Source organism: Borostomias antarcticus (assembly GCF_949987555.1).
Source record: "Borostomias antarcticus genome assembly, chromosome: 19".
In the NCBI taxonomy this organism is placed as follows: domain Eukaryota; kingdom Metazoa; phylum Chordata; class Actinopteri; order Stomiiformes; family Stomiidae; genus Borostomias; species Borostomias antarcticus.
The window spans coordinates 17295191-17318291 of record NC_140252.1 but is presented as its reverse complement, the minus strand read 5'-3'; the positions used below and the strand labels follow the sequence as shown (position 1 = coordinate 17318291).

At 48.4% G+C, this 23101-nt stretch overlaps 1 protein-coding gene across 1 annotated transcript; it reads right to left on the bottom strand.

Moving 5' to 3' along the window:
- Positions 1-500: 500 nt before the first annotated feature.
- pinx1 (PIN2 (TERF1) interacting telomerase inhibitor 1) lies at positions 501-22847 on the bottom strand. The gene is made up of 7 exons (XM_084453374.1): positions 22830-22847; positions 22099-22208; positions 21068-21160; positions 20514-20595; positions 19729-19818; positions 14987-15069; positions 501-2067 (listed from the first exon to the last, which is right to left on the bottom strand). Exons 1-7 carry the CDS (start codon positions 22840-22842, stop codon positions 1444-1446), a joined length of 1095 nt encoding a protein of 364 aa, XP_084309500.1. The 5' UTR covers positions 22843-22847; the 3' UTR covers positions 501-1443.
- Positions 22848-23101: the final 254 nt, after the last annotated feature.

The following is a 23101-nucleotide window of genomic DNA, read 5'->3' as shown; positions in this document are numbered from 1 at the left end:
CTCATGCAGTATCTGACAATATTCTAACTATGTAGGACAAGATATTTTATAAATAACATGAAACATGCAATAGGGCAATTAACCAGAAAGACAATGGCTTTGTTTTGGGTATCATTCTATGGACCGAGTGCCACATAATCCACTCATTACTACATAAAACACTGCAACAGTAACCAGGAAACGTGTAGTAAAATGTAGACAAAATGTTGCTGTTGGTTGTGTAATTTGCCATCTGCCAACAAGACAGGGACCTCACCCCTGTGTATTGTTCTTGTTTATCGAAGCTTCATATCCCTGAAGGGCGTACAAAGCATTACTGCAATCTTCTACAGCTGACATGATGCGAATGGAAACCCAAGATGTACGTACATCACTTATTGAGTTTTGATCAGTCATGTTCACATTTACAGTAGTTCTAAAAGGTATTGGAAACATGGATGAATTCTGGGTCACATAGAAGTCATTTTGAATTTGATTTATTTTAAGTGTATACAGAAAAATGGATTTCATGTTTCTAAAACAGGAGTTGAGGAGATGTCAAACAAAACAATCCATTCCAGTGAGGTCTTACTCTCCCTTAAGGATAGCTTGTCAAATGTATCTTTCTGTTATCCCTAAAACACTTTATAGAGACATGCAGAGCCCTGACGGTGTTGTTAAAACCATGGATTGAGTTCCCCTGCATTGTTCTAAAGAACACAGCTGACATTCCTTCAGTTAACGTTAGACCAATCACTGGTGACTCTCTGAATTGGTCAACACTTACCTGACACCAACCCTCCCCCCAAAAATAAAAATACATAAAATAAAATAAAGAAATGTGCACACACACCCTTTGTGATTCAGTAAAGTCTCATCAGATTCACATCAATTCAGAATAAGCCGTTTCATGACATTGCAAAATATGCATGGCTCCAAATTCATTTGGACGTTTAATAGATGTTGAAACGTCTCATAGATGGTCATCAATCCAGAAAATAAGCCAAACATTCATAAAATTACTAAATAGTTATGGCTCCGAGTTGATCTGGTTGTTTAAAAAATGTTAGATGTTTGAGAAACTCATTGCCCTAATGTATGCATAGGCACATAAGACATAACCAATGTCTTGGACACAGCAGTATATCTGATCAACGATGTACAGGTAAGGGTTAGTGAGTATGATCATCAACTTTGTCATGTGCATCATTCGGGGCTAGAATGAGGTCTCTTTCAGTTACCCAGAATGCATTGGTGAGAAAATAACACAATCAACTCAACCTGTCTGCTAGTAAGGAAGGTTTACATTTGGGAGCCCCAGCATGGGGTCATGTCCATGTTCTTGCATGTTTGACCAGGGTCATACAGAAAAGCACGGTTTCCCCAATGCTTGAAAAGAGCCAAGGGAAAGATGGAGAGTTAGGAAATGGCCGCCCTGGTGGTCAGTATCTTATCAAGTAGTCCCTAGTCTAGCTCTTTCCTCTTCTTTTTCTTGTCCTTTTTGGATTTCTTCTCCTCCACATTCTCAGTTGGTTCTTGTGTGTTAACTAGGTCCGCTCCAGCGTTAGTGTCTTTCTGCTTCTTCTTCTTCTTCCTCTTCTTCAGAGTAGGAGTCTCCGCCTCCTCCTCGCAGTTCTGCTCCTCGCCAGCGGCGGCGCTACCGTCCACCGCCTCGTCCTTCTCTGCCCTCTTCCTCTTTTTCTTCTTCCTCTCCGAGCGGGTCTCCTCATCCGCACACTCCGCCGTCACGGGACAAACTGCGCCCTGCTCCGTCGCCTCCACTGTCGCCTCCCTCTTGCTTTTCTTCTTCTTCTTCTTCTTCTTCTTGGACCGGGGTTGTTCTGGGTCGTTGTCCGTGGTGTTCTGAGTGGAGTCGGAGGCCTCTGCCGGGACCCGTGTCCCGCTGCCGTCCTCCTCCTCCGCCTCCGGTGATGAGGCCGGCGCCCGGGCCTCGCCACGACCCTTCTTCAGCTGAGCCATCCGCTGGGCAAAGTACTGCTGCATGGTGAGGGTGCTGGGGACCGTCTTGACGATGGCCTCCACGTCCGCTTCAGGGGCCGCGGACGCCTCCGGCTCCTCCTTCTCCCCCTGGGAATCGGTACGAGAGAGAGAGAGAGAGAGAGAAATAGAGGGAGAGAGGGAGAGAGAGAAAGAGGGAGAAATGGGACATTTAGACACACTGAAAACCTATCTAGGATCAAACAGCATAGCCATAAAGAGCACAGGAGCTTGACATGAGGCCCTCAACGTGCATTCCAACAATGGCCACTGAGACCACTCATGAATTTGTACTATGCAACCATATAGAGAAGCGCTATTCTGCGTACAAATAACGGACGTGAATCAACTACTCATTTGAAAATCAACAATAAGCCACGAGTCAGTGGTATTTAATGTGCAATTATTCTAAGTCGCTTTGAATAAAAGCGTCTGCTAAATGACTAATGGATCTGTGATGTCAGTTGCCGCGGGCCAAACTGCTCTATCAGGGCACATATGACACACCGGCGGTGCTGGCGGTGGAAGACCGCGGTCTCGGTCTAACTGTACCGGCGTGGCCAAACACTTGCCCGCGAGGTCCATTTGTCTTCATTTTCCTAATGGGCCTATTGAATGCCTAATGATTTAGTCCCGGAGAACGCCTTCTCCCGAGGACCGCGCTAAACAATGCCATCGCTCCGACGCGACCGCGGAGACGGCGTCTGGGACGACATTTTTCAAACGCTACAGATTGGGGAGATAAAAGGGGAAAACTCTTGTCGGTGGGAGACCTTAATGCCTCTACAACTGAGATTAGGATTCAATAGCAGCACGGACTCTGACCAACACTCGGAACAATTGAACGCCATGCACAACTGTGTACCTGAATGTTATTTCATTGCACTGCCTACATCATGCACACAGACACAGTCATCCATGATTGGATGAGATAAGTAGATGAGGATGATACTGATAGACTGCTAGATGACAGATAGTATAGTACATAGGCAGTTTGGGAACCTTTAAATGTCTAGCTGAGTACATAGGATTGGAATGAGGAAGTGATTAGCGCTGATACTGTAAGATACTGTAAAGATAAGCAATTTGTACCTGTGCTTGTTTGCCTGTAACACATGGTAAACTCTATTCCGCTGTGGAGTGATCCGACTATACTGAGTGAGTCTAAAAAGGGAACTGGTGCTGTGTAAACACCATTGGGTATTATCTGTAGAAAACAAAACCTGAACGACCAAAACAATATGAAATTAGCTTGGTAGCCAGTCTGTCTTGCAAAAAAAAAAAAAAAAAGTTTTTCTACTTTCCCGATACAGACTGGTCTTCCTTGTATGCACATCCATTTCCAGAAATTACAATGTAACCGGGATTAATCAGAGACTGCTTTCTAACTGCTGTTCTGTCCCTCCAGTGGAACACAGCCCCTGATTGGTTCCCGGTGGAACACATCCCCTGATTGGTTCCCGTAGTTAATGACGTGAAATGCAGGCCGCTGCTGGCAAAACAGTAATTGAAGCTAGCTGTAACGTTACCGTTAATAGAATAAAGACGGCCACGAGTGCAGTTATTGCAGAAATAGGCTCAACGACAACATTAAACGAGAACAAGAGTATGCACTTGTGAAGTTCCTCAGCATTAAAGACACTTTTGCTGTTCTTTTGACTGGATTTGGCAAAAGTTTGATTTATTAACTTCCTCCATTGGCATCACGTTTTGTTATACTGATTGGCTGAAGGAGTTTGTCTGTCAAGTTAAGTACTCCCGCCCACGGCAGCTAGAGGTCCAGAGCCTGGGGCAGCCAGGCTCATATGAAATGGCCCTAGCAAAGCTTGATAGTACTAATAACATTCAATAGCTTTACAGTGAGATTTACACTTACTGTATTAAGTAAAAATATACATATAACTCATTTACTTTATGTGCATGTAAGTGGACATATGCAATGGATATCTGTCCACGTAAGCAATTCAAGAATATTGCAACTAACATTCACATATACAGTATATCTGGGTATACCACTTGGGATTTGAGCAACCAACCTACTGGCCATTAATCTTTGTCCTTAACCAACTAAAACATACTTATAATCAATATTATTCCATATGGGAGATAGGTATGGGCATTGTTTTGAGGACTCATGTATTGATCAATTGGCAAAAACATATAAATCATTCTACGATTAAGGGTGTGAAATTGAATGTTTTTCTGATTTTCAAAGTAGAAGCACTTTAAATATGGTGACAGATGTTAAGTGGAATATTTGACTTTTCCTGAGATGGTAACAATTCTGCCTTTTCTTTCTTCCCTTTTTTACGTTGTAACGGGTGCACCTGCCCGCGATTTAAATACTCATGATATCGCACATGATCTACAGACCATATTTTGTGACCGCACAGTTCAAAAAAGCCAAGTTTTCTGCTTCCTCCGACCTCTTGTTGAAATGCACCCAACTTCTAACAAGGGGAGGATTGACCTGAAGGAGAGGGTGCCATTAGACAAAACTTTCAAAGTTCCCCAGAAAAATCTATACTCCCTGTTATCGTACAATGGCATTCCCTCTGGTTTGGGGACGAGGATAGGGGCTTAAGGCTGAAGGGGTCGAACTAACATGTAGCAGGGATTTGGGATGATGGCTAGGGGGCACTTTTCAACTGCCTGTGAAATTACTCTCAGGGGACAGGGGAGAGGGGGGTGAACGAGAGGGGGGACGGGGGGACGGAGGGAGGGAGGGAGGGAGGAGGGGGGAGATATCCCCTTCATCAGGGAAGTGTGTAGCTCTTCCTCTCTGTGCCTGGGGACCTCCATTAGGCTTATCTCCCATACTGAGGGGGAAGTACTGTGCTGAGCACAGGCTGAAGTTTGCACCACACACACACACCTACACACCCATCAAGACAAACACACACACACACACACCTACACACCCATCAAGACAAACACACACACACACACACCCATCAAGAAAAACACACACACACACACACACCCATCAAGACAAACACACACACACACACACACACCTACACACCCATCAAGACAAACACACACACGCACACTAAGAAACACCTTCAGGCCGATGGACAGTGCACGCACGCGCACACACACACACACACACCTCAAACGGTGACAAACCACACAAGGCGCTACTCTCAGACAAGGCCCTACTTTCACGAGGGCCGGGACCAAATTTAACTGCATCTGTTCTATTTTCACGGTGGTGTACACCACTACACAGGAGCTGAGGAGCGGAGGAACAGGAAGGCTGCTGGTAAACACACCTATACCCCTCCAGCACCACCACCACCACCTCCACCACCACCTCCTCTCATCCTCATCCTCTCGGTCCGCCTCCCGCCTTGCGGAGCACCAGGAAGAGGATGCACTGTCTGCACCGCGTGCGGCCGGGAGATAAGGCCCCCGTCGGCAGAGGAGCAGCCTGGCGGGCTGTCGGCCCTCTTCCTGCTCCCGCCGCTCCCCTCCCCTGCGGGGGCCGGGCCCCGGGCAGGGTCCCAGAGAAGGGTGGGGTGGATGGAGGGGGAGTGGGGCGGGGGTCTTCCCTGCAGGCCGTCTCCTTTAAGACACTCCAGCTCCATCTCCCACTGCTAACGGGGAGTGCTGAAGAGACGCGGGCGCGGATGCCAAGCTGTCAGCGTAGACGCCAAGTCATTCCGCGGCAGAATCGATACGGAGCCAGCAGAATGACTAGAGGAAGGGCGGATGTGAATGGTTTATGCCAAGTTATTAAACTAAAACAACACTGTCCTGTATATCGAAAGTCGCGAGTTCTTACGACACAAAACTTTGATCGGAACCTGTAATACGCAAGTGACGATTCCCGGGGCTACTTTCGTTCATGTCGAGTCAGCGATGGTCCTGTTCTCCGAGAGTCTAGGGATTAAGACCTACTTATGAGGGCGATGTGACATGATGCCGAGATGCAATAATGAGCCGCGATACTGTAACCGCTGAAAACGGGAGATTCAGAGCAGGCTCAGGAAGACATAAGGGGCCTGTAGCTCAGGAAGTCAGGCAGGGTGGGATGTCTCCATTTACTCAACGGAAGATGGCGTGGTGGATAGAAACCTAGGACTGAATTTTGGTTGTTTAGGATCTGGGTCTGGACCTTTCCTGCGGTAAACGCCTTGGAACATCATTCCAAGAAAACAAAAATATACACATTTAGGCTGAAAATCGTTAAGCGGTAACCACCCGACGTCAACACCGACCCTGCCTGAACCTTGTTACCTTCTTGCGTTGAGGGCATTAGTCTTTGTTGTTTATGTAAAAGATAGCTATTCAGGTCAGCAGGTTGCCTTAGACATCCTCCGCCTGGACTCTCTGAAGTGGCTGTTGGTGTCCCTGTAGAGGAGCTCGTCTGAGGTGAACAGCCAGAGGAGCTCTGACGGTTTGACGAGAGTAAATCACGATGTCTGTTATCAGTGTTGGGATCAGGATAACTGACAGCTAACCACTAAGAGATCAGACAGTATGGGTTGGGCCATCGAAAGGAAAGCATGTTGTTTCATTGGTTTTGACAATTATCTCTCCATTTACAACCAACGGTTAAGTTGAAAGTATAGCATTTAAAGTTACTACACGCGAGATCCTACTGGAAGGTCCTGTAAAACTTGACAGGGCGCCTGTAGGAGGCTACTCGAACACTTGGCTGGTACACGCAGGTAATTAAAAGCTCAGGTGAATTCGGCCTCGGCAATCCTCCCGGGGAGGTTCCTCCCGGGCTTGTCACCGAGAAGATGTTTGGGTTGTCAAAAACGGATGAGAAGGTGTGGAAAACAAGTTATCCGATGCCAAAATAATGCTCGATTCAATGGCTCTTTCTTTCTCGTATTTACCTTCAGAACCGAAGAGCTACATAGCAGTTGAGGGGGGGGAATCAGAGTTCATTTTTGCTGTATAAGCAGCAGTGATTCAAATCCAACCTTATGAACAATACCTGATGACCTATCAACCGTACCCGGTTGATTTATGGTTAAGTCATGTTGACTGCACATTTTAATTGCTACAAGGTTTTGCCACCCTTTTTTTACAAATCATAGAGCAGCCAAAATCTGCCTCACCCTCCATTACTGACCTTCTGGGGCAGAAACTCCAGACAGGTCTGAGAGATGCCGTTTGGCCAAAGACGAATTAATCAGGCCAAGTTTTTTTTTTTTTTTTTTGCTGTGATGTGTTGTATGCAACCAAAGTAGGTTCACCGATATTAAAAAGCAGTCTTAATAAGCCCCTGTCAAAAATGAACCCAAGAGAGCATTATAGAAAGAGATTGAAATAGCATGTGCAATACTGCTATACATTTTTAAGACAAAAAAAAACTGTTGTCTACTTATTGACAGTTCTGGGGGGGGGGGGGGCTGAAACTAATTGTTTCAGCTTCTGAATCTGTTTTAATGCTGACAAGGCCTTGGTTTCTTTTCTTCTTCTTTTTTTTCTTTTTTTAGCTCTTCTCAAAAAGTGCAGGTTTGCATTACTGGATATTTTCCCGATAATATCCAGCCAATATTAGGAGGGGGGGCGCTTGTCCGTTAATTGCCTGGCGGTGCCCTCATTGTCCTGCCACAATAATAAATTTGGCGATAGCAGAGGTCTATGGATCAGGAGCCAGATTACCCAGCTGTCCTCCGCTGGCCAGCTCACAGGGCTGTGGCCCATCTTTCATAAGCCTGATGTGGGCGGACAAGTAAACAGGTGGACCCCCCTTCCACCCTGCCCTGCCCTGAGTAAATAACCACGTCACCAGCTCCATCCTCATCAATTACTTTCACTGAAACAAAACCTGATCCTCTCCACTGACGAAAGCAACCGGATTCATTCACGATCTGTCGAAGATCTTCTTTTTATGGTTATTGTTATTATGGTACTATGCATAGTATCTGTATCTGCATTTCCAACCTCTGCTGTAATTTCCCCACTGCTGAAACGCCAAATTTGCCCCTAGGGGGATCATTAAAGTATCCATCTATCTAAATCGATTAACGTGTGATTAATTTGGATTGTGAGACAGAAGAAAATGTGACGAAACATCTTTCCATCTTTCCTTGCTAAACCCAATTCAGAGAGTCCTGTTAACCAGGTAGGGTTCGGGCAAAGCCAACTGTCCAAAAGACCAGAAAATGTGAGGGCCTGTTAAAATGTAACTTGCTCAGTTATGAAAGAATTCACACCTTTGCGCCGCCCCTGCGAAAACGTTAATCATGGCTTACAAATGGAGAGGACATTATGCATGCGGCATGACTGCCCTGTGCTTGTTTAACATGGCGAATGCCACCCCCTCCCCCCCTCCCCGAGCATAGGTGTCACCCCCCTGAAGACGGAGGACACGGCGTTTACTTTCTCCGCGCTGTGATTTATTAGATTAAAGAGGCAGTGATTAAACGGGAGGCGGTGTCTGTTACCAGCCTGGAGGAGGAGGGGCTGGAGATCTTTGGGACGGTTAGTTTCGCTACGCCTGTAATTACCTGGGCCCCCGTACATTCCAGCTTAACTAGGAGACAGACGCTTTCTTTCTTTTTTCTCCTCCCGCGCTAATCTGTACGTGTCAGCGGGCTGGCGCGGCCCGGAGCGAGCCATCTAGAGAGCCGTCTGGGGGCGGAGGGGTTGCAGGTGGGAGGAAGGGGAGGGAGGGGGGGGGGTTGGCGTTGACACTTGGCGGGCCCCTTTATTGTGCAGGGGGCAGCAGCGCCGGGCCCCCAGTCAGCGGACGCGCTCTTAAGAGAGGCGGCGCTTCAGTCTGAGGCAATTAGATGTTATCTGTGGGGGGGGGGGGGGGGGGGATTAAGAGCTCCTTGGTTTCACAACAAACACGGCGGCCCGCGAGCGCATTAGCCGTGCGCCGAACACGCCCGCCGCCGCTCCGTCCCGATGCGCGCCGAGGCCGAGGCGCGTTTGTGACGAAAATAAAAGTGTCTATTTCGGTATCTTCGTCTCTTTGCCAATTACACATTAGTCCAAGTGCCGGCGGTAGAAAAATAAAAGTACACGTCGACAAAACTGATGGAAAACGGTGGAAGTGGAAATTGAGGCTGGTGAAAACATGGCTGCTTTGATAGAAATAAAAACAACGGGTCCTGAGATTGCTTTTACAATGGTGTGTGTAAAACAGCCAAAGAAAACTGAACATTTGAGCTACATTTTGAAAAGAGATGGCGATGAAAGCGTTAGGAAACAGGTACAGTGAAATTGTGTTTAACTATTGGCAGCAAAAAGGGACAAAGCTCTGAGGCTTAAAAAAAGGAACGCTATCGTAACTAGAAAAAGCCTCCCAACAGTCTAAGAAACCAATACCAAAGCCTGCTTCTAGCCTTTGCAGTGCAAAACGAACATCCGAGAATGTTTCCCTTGGTCGTACCGGGTCCGGGGTTGATAAGAGACCCATGCATTAGCCTGTTAGCATATTTCTTCGCTGAAAAGGACACTGGGATTCTGCGCCGTCAGCAACGTGTCCGCACTCTCGACCGTGCACCCGGCGACTCCCTGGCGCCCTGCCGCATCTGCCAAACGTGCCCCCCCCCCCCCCACTCCCCCCAGACCCGCCCCCGCTCCGCCCTATTTCCAGGAAGATGGCGGCGCCGAGGGAGGCCCCCCTGCTGACGCGCGATCCTTCATGCGGCCGAGGCGTGGGCAGGAGGAGCCCTCAACAGGTGGCGTCCGGCGAGGCTCGGGGGGCGGCGGCCCTTTGTGCCCGGGCCAGCGTGGGAGTGGGAGAGGGCGCGGAGGTCGTGGCGACCCCCAGGAGCACGCTGAGCCGCCCGCCTGACTGGAACTTTCCCAACATCTAAGCCAGGCCTGCGCCAACTCACAGCCAAGAAACACTTATTCATCAACCGTAGCATCAGAAAGGGAGAGGCACCGATGCAGTTTGTGAATCTGAATATGTGATAAAGTGGGCGTGGTTCCGTTTCCGCAAAATTACGTTTGAAGTCGCGAGAGGTTTGCCGTTCACGCCGACCGCACACAAATCAGCTGGAGGGGGTTGATCCTAACGTGGATAACTGCTGACAAGAATATCCTCTTTTTATTGGCTGTCGCCAGCTTCTCCGCTCTTATACCTCACGTTATTGTTTTTTAAAAAAGAGGATTATTTTTAATTAATTTATTATTTTTTTGAACGTGACGTTGGAGGACGGCACTGAATTTTCGGAATGCAGGCACCTAGCCAAAATCTAGGCTCATTCATATTGAAATTAATTCACACAAAAGAGAGTGGGTCCTTTGTGGTTTATTCATCTGATGTGGGATGGTTGCCCCCTGCACCTAGGAATCTGTCTTGTTCAACATCAATCAGTTTGCCACTTCAACAAATTAAGTAATATTTATAGGGTAATTACAAGGTTTTGTTTGGTGTTTTTAATACTGTATATTGTTAATTCATTAGATGAATTAAAATGAACTGCCAGAAGTATTATATCCCAAAAGTACACTGCTTTACAGAAGAAGAATATAAAAATATACAGCTTCGAAAATTTGACTATGTCAAACACAGAATTGTCAAAGAGAGTAAGTTTTTTTCCCCCACCGAAAAAGAAAAATTATATATATAAATAGTGGGCGAAAATATGAAAGTGTGCGGCTTCGGCGTTCTCTCAGGCGTTCTCTCAGGCGAGCTGGCAGCTTTAAAAAATGACTAACTTTTCTTGATGTATGAATCGGCGGGGAGTCTATTTATCAGCGGGCCCTCTGCGCTCGCCGGCGCGGGTCCCTCAAGTCGCGGGCCGCGTCGCTCCCCTTTGACTGATTAATTAGCCAATCAGGGGACATTTTTCACCGGGCGGCAGGAAGGTTTATTTCAGCTAATGCCGGGCTTTGGAGCCGGGGCCCGTTGGAGCCTCGTCTGCTCTTTCCCCCTGGCAGAGTGGCCGGGCGGAGGGGCAGGGGAGATAAATCAAGCCCTCCCCGCGGCTCCCCTAACTAAACCCCCCGAGGAGAGGCGCGCTGAGAGCCGGGGGTAGGGGAGGGGGGGGGGCGGGGGGAGAGGAGGGGGGTGGCAGGAGGTGGAGGAGGAGGGTTGGGGGTGGAGGGGAGGACGGCCAGGGGCGCTGCTCGCCCGCCGATAAGCACGGGGAACGCGGGGCTGCCAAAGCGCCTTCATTTAGAAGTGTCCGGGGCTCTTCTGATATCTCGGCGGCGAGGGCCCCGTCGTTTGTCTTGCGGTGAGTAATTGTGTCGCGCCGGGGGCGGACGAGAGGAGGGGGAGGGGGGCTGGAGCTGAGGGGGAGGGGGGAGGGGTCTGTGATGGATCGCAGAGAGCGGTGTGGATGGACAGCTGCTCCGAGCGGCGCTAGATACAACCCGCCCCGCCGGTCTGGGAGGGGGTGAATGATGTCGGGGGTGGAAATACTTCCCCGTGGCGAGAGGCGAAGGCGGGGCGCTCGGTGGCGACGCTCGTATTAATCACCTGCTCCGTCTGGCCAGCCAGACTACCGCGTTGTGCTACGCTACGTCAATCTGTAGCAGTTTGCTTCATCTTTGTTTGTTTACGGTGGTAGATACATCGCCAAAAACAATTTTATGAGTCCTCTTTACTTATGACCGGAGATCAAAAGATAGGAGTGATGTCAATGTGTTGTCTGCCCGCCCAGAGAGGTGCGGCGAGAAACGGCGCCAGTTTTCAACGCCGCCGACGCGTGCTGAGGGAGGGAAGGAACCCTGGCTGCCCCGCCACGCCCCTCCCTCTCCATCTGGACGGCGGGGCCTTCGGCGAGCAGGGCTGTGTGCGACGGCCTTTTGTGTGTGTGTGTGTGTGTGTGAGTGTGTGGAAGAGCGCCGTTGTGACCAGCGATAAGAAGCTGGCAGGAAGCACATCTCTATGGAGGAAGGAACACCACAGCAGAGAGGGGGAGGGGGGGGGGGTAGGAGGGCCGCAGCCACTGCAGGGAGGGGGGGAGGGGGGAGTTGAGGGGGGGGGCAGGTTTTGGGGAGGTTCTTCCAGAGAGGGTTAGGCAGCGGTGAGGGCGTCCCAAGGCCATACCTTGACGGAGTGCAGATATGGGTCTGGACGGTGCATGAGCACACCCCAACCAGTTCTGCCCCCCTGTGTGTGTGTGTGTGTGTGTGTGTGTGTGGAGGAGGGGGGGTGCCCCACCACGGCCAATAAACCAAACCTCCCATTGTGGATTCAGGCACCAACCCAGGTACACATGCAACTTCCTGTGTGGACACAGGCCACAGTCCAGGCCACCAGTCTTCCGGAGTAGATATGCAAGCTTTGTACGGACTCGATACAAATACATCCATGCAAAGCAACGTGGCGTGTCCAGAACGTGACACTACAAAGCTGGCGCGCCAACGCCATTCAGTGGGCTGTCGACGCGTCACGTGTGGTGCGAAACGTCCGGCGCCCCCTCTACCTGCACGTTTCCCGGGGCCCTCGCCGCACGGCCTCGTGGGATACCATTGTGGATGTGTTGAGTGTTTTCTATCTGGCCAATGGTGTGTCCCCTCAGACCGGGACAATAATAAGCCATGACAAAGCGATTAGAGAGGGAGGGGGGAGGGGGGGGGACGACAGCGCATATTGCTTGCGTTTATTTCCAATGTTAATCAACGAGGGAGAGGCGTCCATTGTGATGGTGGTGGCCGGGGACATGCAGGGGCTCTTTAGTGGGAATTATGGATTCGGGGCGCCAATTTCTTCGAGCCAAAGACGGAGGAGAAAGAGGAGAAGATTGGGGGGGGGGGGGGGGGGCTGTGTGCATTCTAATCAAAGCTACACCTGTGTTGTTGTTTTTCTGGCCGTGTTAATGGGGCCTAAGAGAACAGGAAGGAATCTGAGTGTCGGAAGTGGCACAGACAAGAGTCCAGACTTGTCACGAATCATTTAAAAATATAACAAATGTAAAAAATAAACTGATGAAATAGGGGAGGACAAATATTTCTTGCTTTACCTTTGTCCCCTATTAAGGAGTTTTTTCCAAGACTGCAAACAGACAGAAATACACACTTGAACGCTGTAAGATAACTTTTAAACGACCACTCTCTTGTCAACATTAGGCTACATCACCTGTGCCCTTGATAGATCGCGGGGAATCAGGCTACTGAGGAAGAATGCGTTGAACCTTTCCTTTAACAGCCTGATATAATTATCACTTTGATGTTTTATGTTACGGCTTATTGGCCGCGTTCCCTCTTCTGACAGGACAAACACGGGTGCTAAGCAGCATGTCCACAGAGACCAACACGGCGTGTCCAACTATTAACTCGAGTCATGCGGTTTCCTGAGCCAGTCACAACTCCTCACAGCCTACTACTGGGCACGGCGATGCTGCCAAATCAAACAACTCCTAAACCCAAATTACATCATGACATGAACTGCATGTGGTGTGCAAACGCTCCCTTTGATGTGAGCCTACCGTTGCCTATTCTTCCGCAAAACTTAAAATAAACATTAAAATCTGTAAATTGAACATGAGCACGGTCATATCTGCGACTTATCAATCATGTTAAATTTTAAAATTAGATAATAAAATCTAATTATTCTCCTCTCATCCATGGGGGGATTCTAATCTGAGGATTGCCGAGCGAGGGAATTAGAAATAACCAGTAGACCGGCTGGAAGTCACTTCGCTAATCGTCTTAATCATCTATTACAAAATACAGGGATCTGAATCTATTTGGGTGGTGAGTGTTAAGCAACAGTCAAAGAGCCATGAGGCAAATCTGACAAAATGAATGTGACAAACCACCAAAAGTTGGGACTGGGGAAATGGATCAACATCCTTTTTTTTCGGGGGGGAGAGGGGGGCAGGTGTCATCGTTTCAGATTTCTGCCCACCTCACCCTGATTAAGAGTTATCTGTAATGGTGCCTGCTGGCACACTGACCCAAGCGGTCACCTGCGCATAAGAGAAGAAGAGAGGTAGAGAGAGAGTGAAGGGAAAGAGAGAAGAGAGAGAGAGGGAGGGAGGCGGAGGGCAAATCCTTTAACTGGATTTACCGCAGGTGCTTCTGCCGCTAACGGTGGTCCGCTGTGATTAACATGGCTAATCTGGGGCCTCGGGCCGCTCGCTATAACATGGCTAATCTGGGGGTGGGGGTGGGGGGTCTCGGGGGCTGGAGCGGGGAGGGGTCGGGAGCCCACAGGGGGGAGGGGGGGGTGGGTGACCGGGGATCACATGAGGCCCAGCGGTTCTTAGAGCGGTTCTTAGAGCGGTTCTGGTAGCAGCAGCTGTGTGCTCAGTCTTGATTACGGGGGCAGGAGCGGATAAGCCCAGAGAGGGGGGGGGGTGTGCCAGCCCCACTGGGAATGTGCTGCCCATGACAGGTGGCGGCAGGCAGGGGGGCTGGATCTTTCATTTTGGCACATTTCTGTGCACCCTGAAGGATCGGGACAGATGTTTGCTTGTTTAAGACCGTGGAGGCATTTGACCGCAGCAGTAGTTTAAATGATCAGTTAAAAACAATTTCTGTTTAAGATTGGGGGTGCCATGTGAGGATTTTTTTTCCAAACGGTTAATGAAGTCATGACAACAAGATGAGGTATTCATTGATGACGCACAATGTCTTAATTTGATCTTTAAATCTAGATCTTAATGTGTTCCCATATTACTTTGAACCACACTAATACTTAGAAGGTTTGGTCATTGTTATTTTTGAATGAGAAACACAACAATATAAGAGTGCAATGACAAACTCTGTATATAATATAATATACTCTCATCACTTAAAATATGACACTTTCAGTTTTAGCATCCATCGTCCGACTTCATATTGGTAAAACATTATTTAATAGCAATTTTTTATTTGATTTGATGGACGTGGGCACTGATACGTAAAAATAAACTAAATGGGTTTTATTTATATACATTAAAAAAGCAAAGCAATGGCGTTTCAATGCTCAATTTATACAATGACCACAGGTCCATTAAAGTCAAGAGGTGTATGACTGAACACAGGTGATCCCAGCAGCCCTAGTTAAGGCAGGGATATGATCAGGGCCGAGTTAGCCTGACTGCACTCAGACCACCTGTCCTCTCTCCCCTAGCCTGTAGAGTCTTACCTCCTCACGGTCGTTGGAGTGCTTGGCCCTCTTCCCAAAGATACAGGCCAGGTCCGTCTCACTGCGACGCGACAGGTCCTTCCCTGGAAGAATCCAATTAGACAGAGGTGCTCTGATTAGTGCACGCCGTTACACAAGGCGATGGCGTCAGGCCCACATTACAAAGCAAGTTTAGTTTGGGTCGAACCGTTTCCAATGCATCCAAGTATGGCTCTTTCTAGGGACCACGTTGAAATTGGGTATATAGCTAGCGAACTCGTAGTGTGTATGGTAATACAATCAAAGGTACGGTATAAATGGCCGTTCTTGAGAAGAGAGGGGGAGGTAGATATTATTGAACATAATTAAAATTAAATTTGAAAGTAGAGGAATATGAAAAGGACAACATTTCCACAGTAGTTTATCTAGAGTCTAGTCCATTTCAAAACCAACAGGCACCTACTATTCATTGAGGAAAAAAAAAAATCCTAGTTATTAATTAAAGAAAACGACAACATCTGAACACCGTTTTGAACTTTTTCCAGAGGAGCTGAAGGGGAAAGAGGTTCGGGGAAAAAAAGTTCTCACGTCCCACGTTTCTGCGTGGTCGCTTTAAGGATGAAAACGTCCCGAAAAGAAAAATAAACCGGTCGGGCGAGAGGACCCCCGCCACGCCCACGGCCGGCCCCGCTTTCCAGCCGGGGGCCTCAAAGACTCCGGGAGCGCGGGGGGGACGGGACCGTCTCAGACTCCCGAGTCGTGTTCGTACAGCTGCATCCTCTTCCTTCAGCGGCTCCTGATAACATTTGGTTATTTATTGCTCTAAACCCCCCCCCCCCTCTCCCTCCCTCCCTCCTCTCCTCTCCCTCCCTCCCTCCCTCCCTCCCTCCCTCCTCTCCTCCTCCCTGGCTTTCAAAGCCCAAGGCCCCCCGGGCCCCGAAGAGCCACCGAACAGTCTGTGTCTCGAGTTAAAAAACAAACAGGCGTCCGAGCCGTGTACGTCCTCTATTGATCTTACTGGAAGGTAAGCGTTAGGTATGTCGTGCCCTTTGTTGCGTCACTTTGTCTTCAGGAAGTATCTGTCTAAATGTACCCAGTTTCGGGGGGGAAAGTGTTAGCGACAACGTGGAGATGTAAACCAACTTTGGTCCGGTTGCCGTCGGGTCAGGACAGGGGGGTGAGCGCCGCCGCCTGTGCGCTATGGAAGTGTTGTGGAACTTGCTTGGTTTCCAAGGTTAGAGCCAAGATGGCAACAGACGCCGATCGGAGACGCCTGCCAAGCCCGCTTGCGCAATCGCCGCGGCTTTCCTTGGCAGGCTGGCTAATCTGACAGCAAACTAAGTGGACAACCTGAGATGTGCAGTACGGTGCCAAGATTAAAGGTATCTTGTCACAATTAATGCTGAATGACATTTAACTGTGCGTCGGGGAGAATTAAGACGGTATTTTTGTAAGACTGGATGTAGCAATGAATGAACGACGGCTTAGCACAGAAGGCAATAGTTCACAAGCAACAGTTTTGTACCAGCGTGGGGATTAATATGTTTGTAATCAGGGGATTAGGTTATGTAACTTGAGAATACCGCTGCAGCCCTCGAACCCACACCTCTGGCGAGACGATCACCACGCACCCATCAACTGAACCCTACAGGACCACATCTCCGCACTATTAGTGGCGTAGCTCTGTGGTTAAATTGGCGTCTGGTAAGTCCCAGGTGTTTGAGAGGACTTTTGTGCAGCGGGGAGGTCAGAGCGGAGCTGGACACTGGAGCCCCGACTGGTCAGCGCCGTAGTTACAGCTCACATGGGCTGACCTCCCTCGTTCCTGACAGGGCGGTGATAGATGGGGGCGCAATTAAATCTGGGTTACTGGTTTACGCGGGGCGGGCACGGGCCCTGGCAGCGGCGGAGACGCCCCGTGCCTTTCTCCGCCAAGCGACGGTCATCAATCCTCCGCGGGGGCCCGCTCGCCGCCCCGGCCGCGATGGGACGCCTGGTAAAAATAGACGGGATGAGGGAGAGGACGAGGCGACGGGGCCTGCTTTCGGAGGGAGAGGGAGAGAGAGAGAGAGAGAGAGAGAGAGAGAGAGAGAGGCCCTCTGGGGGGGAAAAGTTTGCTGCGTCTCAAACCGGCCACGCCGAAAGAGCGCCCGCCGAGGGACGCGTCGCCTTCGTCGCCGACCGCGGCTCGGCGTCGGGAGTCAAGGAGTTACGTTCGGTAAATACAAGCGCGATAAGCTTCGCGGCTGAGCTCGAACGGTCGGTGATACGAACGGCTCAGCGCTCCCGACGCGTGACACTTCCCTTTTGTTGTGAACACGCGCTGTTCCTTTTAGCCACTGTGTCCATGTGCGGCTATGGAGCTGGGCAAGTAGCGCCTGACAGGCAGCCTCATTAACTTCACCTGTAATCAGCTTAGCCGCTCTAAATCCATTAGCGGCGTCCAAACTGACAACCGCTGCGCAGAGAGGGAGGAGGGGGCAGACTGGAGGACATGGGGCGTGGACGTTCGCCGGTTGCCGGGGGAACGCCGCGGTTGTCCACGGTGAACAACAAAACCACATACTTTAAGCAAGCGGCTGAGGCGACCATTTTAACTGTAAGGCTGTCTCGAACCCTAGCAACGAGCCAACAGTTTTCTCGTGGTTCTCTCTCTCTTATAAGGTTACCATCCCACTCACCTTCCCTTGCAAATGTAAAGTGAAACCCCGTCATCCCACCCAGGAAGGTGCAGCGTGGAGATATCCTGTTTCATACCGAGGTTATTAGCGGTTGGTGGGCAAACGAGTCTGTCCGGCGTCCCTTCAATGGCATGACAACAGGAGAGGATTCTTGAGGTCAACAATCCTGCAGAATGCCTGTTTGGCTTAGCCTGTCAAGCACACTCTGTGTGGGGGGGGGGTTTAAGGTGCTTTCGCCTGTAGGCGACACGTGCGATTAGGTTAGCGTCAGCTTCACTACGATATGGAATAGCGGTCTAGCTAATGCTAAACGCTAGGTTGTGGAGTGTTTTTTTTTAAAATCCATGGCGGATTGTGACGTAACACACGAAACCTCGCCCGTGATCGCACGCGCATGTCCCACGCTTGGCCAAACGTCCACTTCCCGGTGAGGCGGGAAACGGAATGTGGACGCCGCCGCGTCGTGTTGGCTGTGAGAGGGTTTATTTGAGGTCTTCTCTCGTGAGGGTCATCGGGGTTGCTTGTGTGTGTGTTTGGGGTGGGGAGGAGGAGGAGGAGGAGGAGGAGGAGGGGGGGTTGACAGAGGGTCGGGAGGTGGGAGGGCAAGGCTGTAAGGATGTCCATCCTCTACTTCAAGCGTCTCCCCCCTCATAGGTACATCCAAACCTCTGCTCTTTATCTGTCTTTATCTTTCACCGTCCTTCCGCGCCCCGGCTAAATTAAGAGCATGAAAACAGGTCCGAGTGTGTCTGGGGGAGAGATCTTGGGCCCGGTGTTACCAGAAGAGGTCACCTAATGGCTCGCACAGACGCTGGAGTGTGTTGTTTGGGGGGGGGGGGAGAGAGCTGCAAATGGACAGGCCAGATGCCCCGAGCAGGAAACAGGAAGTGGCTATTGAGTGACGTAAGAAAGAGTCTTCCAGGTGAGGTGTAAGCAAAGGAATTTTGTTTACGCGTGCACATTGGACAAAACAAGGTGGCTTTCAATAATACAGCGTGGGTGTAATGCAATATCTAAAATAAACAATATTTGAACAATAATATTCTTCATCGCATAGTATTGCAGGAAAGTTTAAGGTAAACACCTAGCCTATATAGGGTATAATTGTAAATGTTACATAGAGCATGGCTTATTGCAACAGCTTCTATGACCCGTGGTGGAAACAGGCCAATTTGTGCGATGGGGCACTCACTCCTACCACTCAAACCTGCAGCCACTCCTGCTGATTATATTTGACCATCCACTGGCAAACCGATTGTGATCCCTCCTCCAACTGACCAGAACAGCAGGCTTCTCCAATTGCCCTGAACGTCAGGGCAATGTTCAGCCCGTGCCCTTACCTGACCCGATGCTTGGCTTACTGTTGTAACGGGTAGTAATCCTGGTGAATGAGGGGTTATTAATAACTAACCTCCCCGTCACCCTAGCTGGACGCTGTGGTTATGCTGACCTGAGCGGGGCCTCGGTGACCCGGCACGGCCTGATGGACTGCTGCTCTGACCCGTGTCCCAGCCAACCAGCGGGCCGAGGAGGGGAACCGGTATGTGAGGACGGAGGAACCAGGGTCATATTCATCACACTGGGTGATGTGATAAAAAGGACACCTGGTTGAGTCAGGCTGTAATGGGTGCTATGATACAGGGAGAAAGAAAGAGAGAGAGATCTTGTGTGTGTGTGTGTGTGTGTGTGTGTGTGTGTGTGTGTGTGTGTGTGTGTGTTATTCAAATTTCAGGCCACACAAGATATGGTTATGTACACTACAGTTTCATAAATTGCTAAAAGCTAGTGTTTGCTAAAAGCTAGTGTTTGCGAAAAGCTAGTGTTTGGTGTTCAGTTATGCCCAAAGAGGTACAAATGTACCGAAGAGTCTTCTGTGGCAGCAAACTGGTGAGGCCGGCCAACCCATCTAAGACCCAACTGTTAGTGACACAAAGCCCCCACATCCAATCTTCATTTAGTCATCCAAAAAGGGAAGATTGGGAATAGGATGCATTTTACCTAGACACAGACCAAATCCTACATTAGTGCTTGGAAGAAGAATTAGGAAGTTAAAAAACAACTTTAGGCAGCCATGACACTCACCTTTGGTGAACTTCATATAATGGACCCTCTTTTTGGACGTCTTTGACTTTTCCTCCAAGCTGAAGCCCTGCTTCTCTTCGGCAATGGGCTCTAAAAAACAAATACAATATAAAACCAATCAAAAAAATAGTCTTGGTCAAAACCAATCAAAATTAGTCTTGTTCAACCTCACTTCCATTAAGCTACAATATATTTTACTGATGATATAAATTGTTTCCTCAGGAACAAGATCCAACTGATAACCACCTTTCTCTGATATTTCTCACAGACCATTACAGCCTCCTATATGTTGCAATAGCACCCCCTGGTGGGCGACAAATAAATCTACCAAACAAAGCTAGACTAGACTAGGACTGGCATACAGTGGTCAGATCCAGATGTAAACGTACAGTGTTTAATCACAGTGACATGTTGCTGCTGGCTCCATGATGTGCTCAATTACAGATATGTTATGGATACACCGTTTACAAATCACACAATCAATTAATATTAAAGATAAGGTACCAGTATGGATGTATTTTGTCTTGTTGACAGTACAGATCTGAATGATTTAACTTTAAGTGAGGTTATCTTTCACGGAACAAGTAACATGAATTGATCGAGACTATGTGATTTTATATACAGACCTGCAAACTCTGGAGTAATGAAAAAGGCATACTAAACTAAAACCCTCTAGATTCACTGAAACTACCATGGTTAACATAAAAAGGTGACTGTAGCCTAAAGGTGACAAGTTTGCAGGTCTGTATATACAACATTTAAAAACATACGCATTTCCCTCTTACCTTTGCTGCCGTTTTGACTATGGCAGTTGTTCAGATCGGCCAGAAGCTGGTTGAAGTCATCTTGATGGGCGATCCAGTTGTCCTGTAAAAGATTGGAGCCATCAAACACACTGGAAACACATCGTCAATACTTAACCATAACACAGAAGTTATCAAAATCAGACAGAGATCCAAGCAGTCCACTCAGCTTTTTGACACTGCTTTCAGCAGTAGTTGAAAGTTTTCGGACACTTGCTTTTGAAATTAGCTTTACTTTGCAAGCTACCAACCATGTATCATTTTGGCGGTATAGCTCAGGAGGTAGAGCGGGTCGTTCAGTGATCGTAGGGTCGGTGGTTCGAATCCCGGCTTCTCCTTCTTCTCCTTCACCTGTCGAAGTGTCCTTGGGCAAGACACTGAACCCCAAAATTGCTCCCAATGAGCAGGCAAGCGCCTTGCATGGCAGCTGCCGCCATTGGTGTGTGAATGGCACTCCGGGCCAGTGTAACAACTGGATGGGGAGCGTGTTACAAATGCAGTACCTATACCTATACCTATTTGCAGACCCTGCTCACCTCATGGTTGGCAGCTGTTCCCAGTCCCAGGTTATTGTTCTTCACCTTGACCTTGACGTGCTCAGTGGAACCTTGCTCTGTTCTCCCCAGGCCCTGGTCGAATCACAGGAACAGATATTAACCAATAACAATCATTAATCACTGATAGAGCACAGTTCCAGATTGGACAGTTGGACAAAGCTAAGCTCACAACTTTAATAGACAGGGACAAAGGCAGCCTACAGGTCAGAAGTGCATACATGTATGAAATATGAACAATATCTGTGCATACTCTTAAACCAATCATTCTGTTCATACTGTATATACCTCAGATTTTCCATATCTTAATATTATATATAATACAGTAAACATACTGTATGTATATGAGACAGCACTTTACTGCTTCTTTCGCACACCTGGTTAGATGCTAAACCACATGTTGTTGTCCCAGTACATGTAGGCTACTCAATGACAATAAAATTGAATCTAATCTAGTCATCTAAATATCTAATCTAAATACATCAGTTATCTCCAGATCATTTTCATCTCTCAGAGACACTAAAGTTATCTTAATCTTTCTGCCCAAACAAGTGACGTGCAAATAACATGGGGAAGCTACTGTATAACCAACTGACTAAACCACTGCTCCACACACTTTTAAATAACTGGGTAGCTGCTAACTTTGCCTAAGTTCACGTTATTTGGGGGCGGCTGTAGCTCAGTTGGTAGAGCGGGTCGTTCAATGATCGAAGGGTCAGTGGTTCGAATCCCAGCTCCGACTGTCCACATGTCGACGTGTCCTTGAGCAAGACACTGAACCCCAAATTGTTCCCAATGAGCAGGTTAGCACCTTGCATGGCAGCTGCCGCCATTGGTGTGTGTGAATGGGTGAATGAGAGGTCATTGTAAAGCGCTTTGAGTGCCGCTAAGGTGGAAAAGCGCTATATAAGTGCAGTCCATTTACCATTTGTAATGCTGGCTGGTTATAGCAGCAATACATAGTTAAAATAGGTAAAGCTGGCTAGCTAAATACATGAGGTAGGCTACTGTACCTTGCCCTTGGACCAGCCCATTCGCTCCAGCATCTTCTGGCCGAATTTGGACTCATCGTTGCTCCAGGCGCTGTTCCTTGGGTCGACAGACCACTTCTGTTTCCTCCGGGCTACAGGGAGGACAGGTGGAGAGAACACAGGAATTCATGGAAGACAGGTGGAGAGAAAACAGGAATTCATGGAAGACAGGTGGAGAGAAAACAGGAATTCATGGAAGACAGGTGGAGAGAAAACAGGAATTCATGGAAGACAGGTGGAGAGAAAACAGGAATTCATGGAAGACAGGTGGAGAGAAAACAGGAATTGTCACGGATCTATCATCAGAAGATCATGTAACCGACGAGACAATAATAAGGTGGAATGTGGTGTTAACTCATCTTCTAAACAATACATACATACAATACATACATACATACACCTTACTGTACAATGGCAATTACAAATCTGACCCAGTACTGTAGAGACGTACTGTATCAGAAGCATAACGTTACATGTTTATAAAGCTGTAGTTACAGTAACTAGCTAGTTTAGCTTCACTCTACAGCTAAACGTTAGCTAGCATGACGATTTCGAAATTCAAATAACAATTTATTACAGAGGCATTTACAGACTTGACTTTTATTATAATCAGAAGCAACTTGTTATGAACAAACAACAACAATACTATAGACGTATCTTGACAGAAATACCTACAAAATCATGTTTAGAAATGTTTTTGATTCAGCACTCACGTTCCGCAAGCATGGACATCCTGGGGTCTTAAAACGCGTGGGTAAGGGCCCTTGGGTGTCTCAGAGTTGCCTGTATAAAAATCGTGATCCTTTCCGTATTAGATGATAAATGCATTCTGCTCTGCAATTCAATTAATGATATCTGCCAAATAGTTATTTGCCTAGAATGTTTTCATTTTCTGCTCATTTTCCTTTTGGTGTTTTTACGGAACGTTTTACAACACAGGAGGGCGCCATAGTCAAACACTATCTAGCTGTCTACTCTATCTACC